This window comes from Podarcis gaigeae (genome assembly GCF_964106915.1).
Source record: "Podarcis gaigeae genome assembly, chromosome: 3".
Classification (NCBI taxonomy): Eukaryota; Metazoa; Chordata; class Lepidosauria; order Squamata; family Lacertidae; genus Podarcis; species Podarcis gaigeae.
In genome coordinates, this window is record NC_139680.1 from 118624893 (window position 1) to 118634286 (window position 9394).

At 48.5% G+C, this 9394-nt stretch overlaps 1 protein-coding gene across 1 annotated transcript in view; it reads left to right on the forward strand.

The window, feature by feature from the left end:
- ADCY3 (adenylate cyclase 3) overlaps window positions 1–8793 on the forward strand; it is a 101161-nt gene extending 92368 nt beyond the window's left edge. Inside the window, exons 15-21 of the mRNA XM_083733115.1 lie at window positions 810–891; window positions 1422–1580; window positions 2981–3127; window positions 4467–4586; window positions 5569–5695; window positions 6774–6898; window positions 7666–8793. Of these exons, the coding sequence (XP_083589241.1) occupies window positions 810–891; window positions 1422–1580; window positions 2981–3127; window positions 4467–4586; window positions 5569–5695; window positions 6774–6898; window positions 7666–7848 (943 nt within the window). The 3' untranslated portion in view covers window positions 7849–8793. The remainder of the gene's footprint in view (window positions 1–809; window positions 892–1421; window positions 1581–2980; window positions 3128–4466; window positions 4587–5568; window positions 5696–6773; window positions 6899–7665) is intronic.
- The last annotated feature ends 601 nt before the right edge of the window (window positions 8794–9394 follow it).

Sequence of the window (9394 nt, forward strand, 5' to 3'; positions counted from 1 at the left end):
AAACGGGATTTCCGTGCGCTCTGGTTTCCGTCACAGTGTTCTGTTGCACCAGAAGCGGTTCAGTCCTGCTGGCCACATGACCCGGAAAGCTGTCGGTGGAGAAACGCCGGCTCCCTCAGCCTGAAAGTGAGATGAGCGTCACAACCCCATAGTCACCTTGGACTAGATTTAATGTCCAGTGGTCTTTTAGCTTACCTTAGAAAGGTGGTGTACAAATTAAAAGTGAAATGAAATATTTCTAAATCCTACATAAATCCATCTGTGTAGAAAACTAGCACATCAAGGGGAAAGGGACTAATCTAGCCTTCTCCCAAAGAGTGGCTTTCTCCATCCAGGGATATTGTTTGGTTTATACCAGGGGTGGCCAGCTTCCAAGAGACTGCGATCCACTCACAGAAGTAAAAACTGGCAGTGATCTACCTCCATTTTTTAGGGGTTCAGGTCAGAGTTGATGAGCTTTTTGAGGGGAGGGGAAAAGCCCAATTTTAGGGGGTTCGGGAGGCATAAGTTTCTTAGCTTTGGGAGGGGGGGGGCGCAACGTTTTTACATTATATTGGGGTCAAAGAGAAACAGCAACTCACCAAAGGATCGCTGGGGGGAAAACAGCCTCGGTTCTCCAACAATGGAGGGCGAGGCTGGAAGGGGGCCAGTGATCGACCGTGATCGACCAAAACCTCACAGGGATCAAACACTAGGTCGCGATCAACCTGTTGGACACCCCAGGTTTATACCATAGTGATTTGGTTTTGCTGGAGGTGCAAATCAGCCTTCCACTGCGTGGCCATGACTGATTTTGCTGTGCTCTGCAGGTCCTCGCTGATTCCGTCCAAATATTCAGTGACAGCGATGATCTTAGTGATGATGCTCAGCTTCTACTATTTCTCGCGCCATGTGAGTAGCCTGCCGGTCTCTCTCATTCCCAGAATCTGAAGGTCCATGACAGCAGCAACAGAACATAAGCAATGATGTCCCCTTGGGATGTGTATATAGTCTAGATGTTCCTGGACTCCAACTCCCATCAGCCTCAGCAGCATGGCCAAAGGATTGGGAATGCTGGGAGTTGTATTCCAACAAGAACTGGCAAGATAACCTTGCTACTCTCATATGCAAACTACTTCTCCATGTTCATTCATGTCCTTCCAGACCATGAAGGATGATGGGCAGATTTTACTCAGTTGTGTTGGGGAACCATTTCCCATGGAAACAGTGGCACTCATCTGCCAGGGGCCAAAGCTGCTCTCTGCCTCACAGGCTGGCCCAGAAACTAGCATATTTTCCAAATGCAAAAGTACCCGACACAAGCGTAGCTTTGGATCATCTAACTATAGTGGCAGATTGTCCTTATTAAGGTATCTTAAGGCGCAACCGAGATCGGACACCCCACGTTTATTTGAGGCCTTCCTGGGATGACTCTTTGGCAGGTGGAGAAGCTGGCCAGGACTTTATTCCTGTGGAAGATAGACGTTCACGACCAGAAGGAGCGGGTCTATGAGATGAGGCGCTGGAACGAGGCCTTGGTCACCAACATGCTGCCAGAGCACGTCGCTCGACACTTCCTTGGCTCCAAGAAGCGGGACGAGGTGAGCATCAGAAGGCAAGCAGCTTGAAGGATCAGGCTGGGAGAGGGTAGTTAAGGCTGTCCCTGCGTCAGAGACCAGGGAGAGCTTTCACCAGCCACAACGGGTGGTTTTGGGATAGATAGATAAATGCTGCGGCATTTGGAGCTTCCTGTGTTCATAGGTTGATTTTAGATTCCAAAAAAAAATCTGGCTGTTTGTTGCTCTCGGCCTCATCCAGCTTTGGTCTTCAGCTATTAAAGCAGCATTTCCCAAACTTGGGTCTCCAGCTGTTTTTGGACTACAACTCCCATCATCCTTAACTGGCAATAGCAGTGATGAGGGACGTTGGGTATTGTAGTCCAAAAACAGCTAGACCTAGGTTTGGGAAACACTGTATTACCTACCTACGTGACCGCCTCTCCTGGTATGTCCCATGGAGGACCTTACAGGCCACAGGGAGGTTAGGCTGGCCTCAACCAGAGCCAGGGCTTTTTCGGCTGTGGCCCCGATCTGGTGGAATGCTCTGTCACAAGAGACTAGGGCCCTACGGGACTTGATATCTTCCTGCAGGGCCTGCAAGACAGAGCTCTTCCACCAGGCCTTTGGCCAAGGCACAGTCTGACCCCTTCCTTTGGTAATCCTCACAGAACTCTAGCCCAGTGGTTGCTATTAATTTAATTTGATTTGGAGTTGATTTTAGAATGAATTGGTTTTAGAATGCTGTGTTACTTTTATTGTTGTTAGCTGCTCTGAGCCCAGCTTCGGCTGGGGAGGGCGGGATATGAATAAAATATTAATTATTATTATTATTTATTAAAGAAACGATTACAGATCTCATTCGTCCTTATCCCTGCCAAAAATCTCAGCATCCAATGAGTTTATTTGCAGATTTCACCACTGGTCAGATCTGTGTCCTCCAGGAGCTCATACAGATTTTAAGCAGGACTTCGCAGGTGGCGCTGTGGGTTAAACCACAGAGCCTAGGACTTGCCGATCAGAAGGTCGGCGGTTCGAATCCCTGTGATGGGGTGAGCTCCCGTTGCTTGGTCCCAGCTCCTGCCAACCTAGCAGTTCAAAAGCATGTCAAAGTGCAAGTAGATAAATAGGTACCGCTCTGGCGGGAAGGTAAACGGCGTTTCCGTGCGCTGCTCTGGTTCGCCAAAAGCAGCTTAGTCATGCTGGCCACATGACCCGGAAGCTGTACGCCGGCTCCCTTGGCCAATAAAGCGAGATGAGCGCCGCAACCCCAGAGTTGGTCACGACTGGACCTAATGGTCAGGGGTCCCTTTACCTTTACCTCCAAAGTGTAGAGTATTCTCATCGTCTGCTATATCCACTAATGGTAACACCCAAATTGGCCGCAAGATCCTGGACTCTGTTTCTGCTTCCTTCCTCTCCTCCTTCCTTGCCCTCCTGTTCAGGAGCTATACAGCCAGTCTTACGATGAGATTGGCGTCATGTTTGCGTCACTCCCCAACTTTGCTGACTTCTACACAGAGGAGAGCATCAACAATGGTGGGATCGAGTGCCTGCGCTTTCTCAACGAGATCATCTCGGATTTCGACGCGGTGAGTCGCCCCCGACCAGCAGCCAAGGCGGCTGGTTGGCCAGTTTGCTGTAAGGGGGTCCAGAAAGGGAGGAATTGTATGATGTGGTCTTGAATGTCTTAGCTTGTGTTTTCCTTTATGGCATTCCTGCTAAGGAACTTTACAATTCCAAATAAAAGAACCAGTATGTATATAACTCTTCAGTTCTATGGTTCTGTAAGGTACAAAAACTAATGCAGCAAACCAGCAGCGTTTCCTCGGGCTGATGATCCATCATGGAACCATAGAATTGTAGAGTTGGAAGGGGATCCCCCAAAGGTCATCCAGACCAACCCCCTGCAATGCTGAAATCTAAGCTAAAGTGTCCGTGACAAATGGCCGTACAACCGCTGCTTAAAAACCTCCAAGGAGGGAGAGCCCACTGCCTTCTGAGGGAGTCCGTCTCCCTGTTGAACAGCTTTTCCTGTCAGAAAGTTCTTCCTTATATTATTATTATTATTATTATTATTATTATTATTATTATTACCACCATTAATTATTATTTATTAAATTTATATACTGCCCTTCATCCGTAGATCTCAAGGCGGTTCGCAACATAGACTATTAAAAAAACACAAAATACAGTGGTACTTCGGTTCTCAAACGTCTCCAATGACGAATGTTTTGGAACCCGAATGCCAAAAACCCGGAGTAAATGCTTCTGTTTTCCAACGCTCCTCAAAAGTTGAACAGCTTCTCCTGCGTGTTTTTCAATTTTCTCAATTGAATATGTTGACAGCCCTTTGCGCCTCGGTTTTCGAACATTTCGGACCTTCTGGAATGGATTACGTTTGAGAACCGAGGTACCACTGTACATAATTGAACAAAAATAAACCAATAACCGCGCCGCCCCCCATTGCTTAGTCAGAATCTCTTTTCTTGCCATTTGAATCCGTTGGTTCAAGTCCCTCCCCTCTGGAGCAGCAGAAAACAAACTGGCTCCCTCTTCCATGGGAGAACCGTTCAGGTATTTGAAGGTGGCTCTCATGTCACCTCTCGGTCTTCTCTTCCCCAGTCTAAACATTCCCAACTTCCTCCACTGTTTCTCATGAGGCCTGGGTCCCAGACCCTTTGCGCATGCACCTGGTGCATGATGTGCTTGCTGGAGTGGGGCGGTGCGTTATTTGCTTGGTGGGGAATATGTGTACCTGCCCCTCCATCAAGGGAAGGGGATCATTAGCCAAGAAAGATGGCAGACCGGCCCTAGAGTGCCACTGTTCCCAACCAACCCCACAGCAACCGCTAACTGGTTTCCTGATCCCTATAGTAATCACAATTTTTTTGGGGGGTGCGTGTGCTTTTTGTTCCTTGATTCCCACAGCTCCTGGATGACCCTCAGTTCCGGTGCATCACCAAGATCAAAACCATTGGCAGCACCTATATGGCAGCTTCTGGAGTGACCCCCGACGTCAACACCAATGGCTACAACAATGCTGTTAAGGTAAACGAAAGAGAAGGGGATAGTTTGCACAGCTATGGGGAGGAAGTGAATAGAAAAGCTTATTTCAACAGCTGATGAGAGTTGCAGTCTAAAACATCCAGAAGGCACCATATTAGCAAAGGTTACAATAACCAGGGGACTGGTCTAAACCACTGAGCCTCTTGGGCTCACTGATCAGAAGGTGGGTGGTTTGAATCCCTGCGACGGGGTGAGCTCCTGTTGCTCTGTCCCAGCTTCTGCCAACCTAGCAGTTTGAAAGCACGCCGGTGCAAGTAGATAAATAGGTACCACTGTGGCAGGAAGGTAAATGGTGTTTCCGTGCGCTCTGGTTTCTGTCAGAGTGCTCTGTTGCACCAGAAACGGTTTAGTCCTGTTGGCTGCATGACCCGGAACACTGTCTGTGGACAAATACCGTCTCCCACAGCCTGAAAGAGAGACGAGTGCTGCAACCCCATAGTCCCCTTGGACTGGACTTAACCATCCCAGGGGTCCTTTACCTTTACCTTTTTACAATAACCAGGGGAACTCCTGAGTCTGGCCCACTAGGTTTGTGTAACAAGCACTGCAGCATGTCAAATCCTTCTGTAGAGCCTGAATGAGAGAGACTTGACCATTGCTCCTCTGTTTTGAGTGACAGAGCTCTGATAAGGAGCCGGGAAATGTTAGATATGGGAGCTTATGGAAGAGAGAGGAGTCACAGGTTCTGCTCATTCAATGCTTGAAAAAGACTTTTTGAATCCATTTCAGAATTAACAAATGGGCATCGGTTAATGTTCAGAATATTAGGAATAAAGAAAAGCATTAGTGTTCAATAAATAAAATTTGGCTGTATTCATTCCCTTTGGAGATGTGCAGAGTAACTCATTGTGTTAACAAGAATAGAGGATCTGTTGCTCAGGAGGCTCGTGAAGTACTTTGGTGTGGAGTTGTGCCTCCCTGGGGGACCTAATCCTGTCTGCTTTCCTTCCTTTGCTCGGCTCAGAAGGAAGATCTTTCGGAAAAGGAGCGCTGGCAGCACTTGGCAGATCTTGCCGACTTCGCCCTGGCCATGAAGGAGACACTGATGAATATCAACTATCAGTCCTTCAATAACTTCATGCTGAGAATAGGCAAGTGGAAGATTTCGGCAGAGCCTAAAGAACGCAGATAGACATTTTCCCCAGACACAGAGTCCTTCACAGACATTGGCTGACAGAACCAGGACAAACAATAACGCTGAATAGCTTTACGGAATTTACTGCTGCAAGACGCAGTGGTGGCATCGGGCTCAGGTGGTTTTAAAGAGAGATTGGGCAGATTCATGGAGAGGGGAGGTCCGTCAGTGGCCCTAAGCCTCAATACCAAAACAGAGCCTCCAGATTTCAGGCAGTATACAGTGGTGCCTCGCAAGACGAAAAGAATCCGTTCCGCAAGTCTCTTCGTCTTGCGGTTTTTTTGTCTTGCGAAGCAAGCCCATTAGCGGATTAGCGCTATTAGCGGATTAGCGGATCAGTTGTTAAGCGGCTTAGCGGATCAGCTGATAAGCGGATCAACTGATAAGTGGCTTAGCGGATCAGCTGTTAAGCGGCTTAGCGGCTTGGGAAAAGGGGGGGGGGGAGGAAAAAACCCTTGCAGGAACTCACAAGACATTTTCGTCTTGCGAAGCAAGCCCATAGGAAATTTGTTTTGCGACGCACCTCCAAAATGGAAAACCCTTTCGTCTAGCGGGTTTTCCGTCTTGCGAGGCATTCGTCTTGCGGGGCACCACTGTACTTTGACACGTTGCTGGCAGAGGGAGGGTGGGAGTGGTCAACTGGGAAATGGTTGTGGGCTTCGCTGAGGCATCTTGGTTTGATTTGGCAAGGGGTTTCTCCTCTTAGTTTGGCCCTGCACACTGGGGCAAAGACTTTACGCACTTATAACTTGAACAGAGAGCCAGTGTGTTGTAGTGGCTAGAGGGTTGGACCAGAAGTTGAGAGAGCAGGGTTCAAATCCCCACTTGGCCGTGAAGCTCACTGGGTGACAGCGGGGGCCAGTCACGCTGCCTCTGTCTAGCCTGCCTCACAGGGTTGTTGTGGGGATTAAATGAGGGGGTGGGGAGAACCATGTACACCACCTTGAGCTCCCTGGAGACAAACTTGTGGGGTATAGAAGCAATAAATAAATAATACACATTTTCTCTCTCTCTCTCTTGCATGGCTTTGGCAGGCATGAATAAGGGGGCAGTGCTTGCAGGGGTCATTGGTGCCCGCAAACCTCACTACGATATTTGGGGGAATACAGTGAACGTGGCCAGCCGAATGGAGTCCACAGGCGTCATGGGGAATATTCAGGTGAGGAGGGTTGTGAAGGGTTGCGGTGGGGGGAATGAGAGTGACTCACACAAAACTTCCAAGGTAGCCTTAGGTTCTCCAAAATATTAGTTGAAAAACCACACCTTGTTAGTGCATTTAGAGGAGAGAGGAAGAGCCAGCCATACTTTTCATTGTGCACAAACCACCCTTTCCATCTACTTGGCCGTCACAGCTCCCAGGAGCTTCAGAGGAGTGCAGGGTCAAAACAGCCCAGCAACCCTGAGTTCAAGGGGTTATTGAAGTCTATGCCTGTATTTATCTCTTTACCCTCCTCCCGTCTTTAGGAGCATTATTTGGGAAAGCAAGGCTGAAAGCACAGCTTGGGTTTCAGATTCCTTGCGCACTGTTTAATTGTGTGCTTTGTGGACTGTGTGATCAAATCTCATGGCATTTCCAGATCTCACATTGCCCTTTGCATGGGATTGCCCTCCAGCAGATGTTTTCTCTTTCTGGCTGCTGTTGGTGGTGGCAACATCTAAGCCCAAGCAACCCAGCTCTCCTCCAGAACGTACCACTTCCTGCCCATTCTCTTTCTGTCAATCTGATGTCTCGTCAATACAAGACAGGGTGGGGCGAAGCAGCCAACCTGCTGCCCTGCAGATGTTTTCGGCGCCTCTTGCCATACCTTGTCATTGGCTCGACCGATGCAGTTTGGAGTCCCCTCGACATCAGATTGTGGGAGGGAGCTTTGCAAGGTTGGTCCCGCCAGATGGTTGCATCCATACCTTCTCCCTCCACTTTTCCAGGTGGTGGAGGAAACCCACTTCATTCTGAAGGAGTACGGGTTCCGCTTCGTGCGCCGAGGGCACATCTTCGTCAAGGGCAAAGGGGACCTCTTGACCTACTTCATGAAAGGCCGTGAGAAACAAGGATCCTTCGTCAACGGCTCTTGCGTGACTTTGCCTCACCAGGTGGTTGACAGCTCATGATACCTCTTGGGCCTCGCATGCGTCCGTTGCGGAAAAGGGTGGGTGCCTCTTGCGCTGCCCAGGGAGGCGCAGTTCTTGGCACCCCCTACTCCGGGCGGGAGACTGATATACACACCACTAACACCATTAGATTTACAGGAAACCACCCCCTCCCCTTGCCTGTTCCTTTCTTCTTGGAGGGTTATTATTTGTAAAGGGGCTCCCTCTGACAGCAGTGCCTGCCTTTGCCTCGTGACGTCGACTGCAGAGGAGTAAGGAGGGGAGGAATTCCTGTCTCTTGCACAAACACACGGGCTCTTGCCCATTTGGGTCTGGAAGTGGGAGTAGAATTTCCAGTGCAGCATCGCTTGAGTAGGATCAACCTTGGCTACGTTACCTTTTTCGAGTCCAGGAAAGGGGCAAGGGATATGGTCTTAATTTTCCACGTGCCTGGCCTCTGCATAGAGCTTTCTGCTGAAACAAATGCCAACTCAGGGTGGGTATTATGGCAAGCAGGCTGGGAGAGAAAGCCAAATGAGATTCGCGGTCGGGTCGTTCGTTCCTTACCTTTGGAGCTCACCTTTTGCCACAAAACCACTGTAGGTAGGTAGGAGGGGAAAAAGGGGGGGAGAGAGAGAGGGCAAGTGCAATCTATTTCTTTTGAGACTAAGAAGATGTCCTATTTCCGATATATTATATATATAAATATATATATATATATATAAAAGATACAGATTAACTTTATATTTTTAATTGCGTCTTAATTCTGAGAGTGAGGTGGCTCTTTCAAGCCACAACTTGCATCTTTTTTCTGCCCTCACCTCTGCTGATGCTGTAAAAGAGAGAGATTTATATAGCCTGGCCCAAGACTGTTTTTACACCTTCATCCGATTGTTAAGTTGAAATACAACCTGTAATTATTTCTCTAGTTTCTCAAATAGAATCAGTTTGGTTTTAAAGTTACAAGGTGTCTTGTTTCGTCTTTGTTGGGGGTGGGATGAGAGCGAAAACGCTCCGTTTCCTTGCGCAGAGTCCACAGAGATGCCATTATACCACAAGCAGATAAGTGGACAGTGTGGAGTTTGGCTGGATGGCTGAACTGGCTCCAGAGTGGTGGACATTTGAGAATACCAGCTTTCATTTAAAGAACAAGTTTCCATGTCTCAAAATGAAGCCTAAGAGCGAAAGTACGTGATTTTTTGAAAAGCAAACCATTCTGAGCAGGAACAAGCAGCTGGTTTGGGTGGCAGTGTTAGAGAACGGCCCTCCTGCACTATCCTTGCAGTGTTGAGCTCAGGAGCCTGATGGGAAGATATTTTCTTCCACAATTAGCGGAAGGTCTCAAGGCAGTGAGGATATGCAGTACATTGCTTGCCTATTCCCCCTTTTGCAGAAGTTCGAAGGTGCAACTATTTGAATGCAGAATCTCCTTATCCAGGTAACAGAGGCCAGTGGTGAGGGATCCCTTGCTTCCAGTTGCTTTGCAGATGGGATCCTGCAGACTCAGTAATGGAAGACGTCTGACAGCGATAAGTAAAAACACAAGCTCCTGAAACTGAGGCAAATG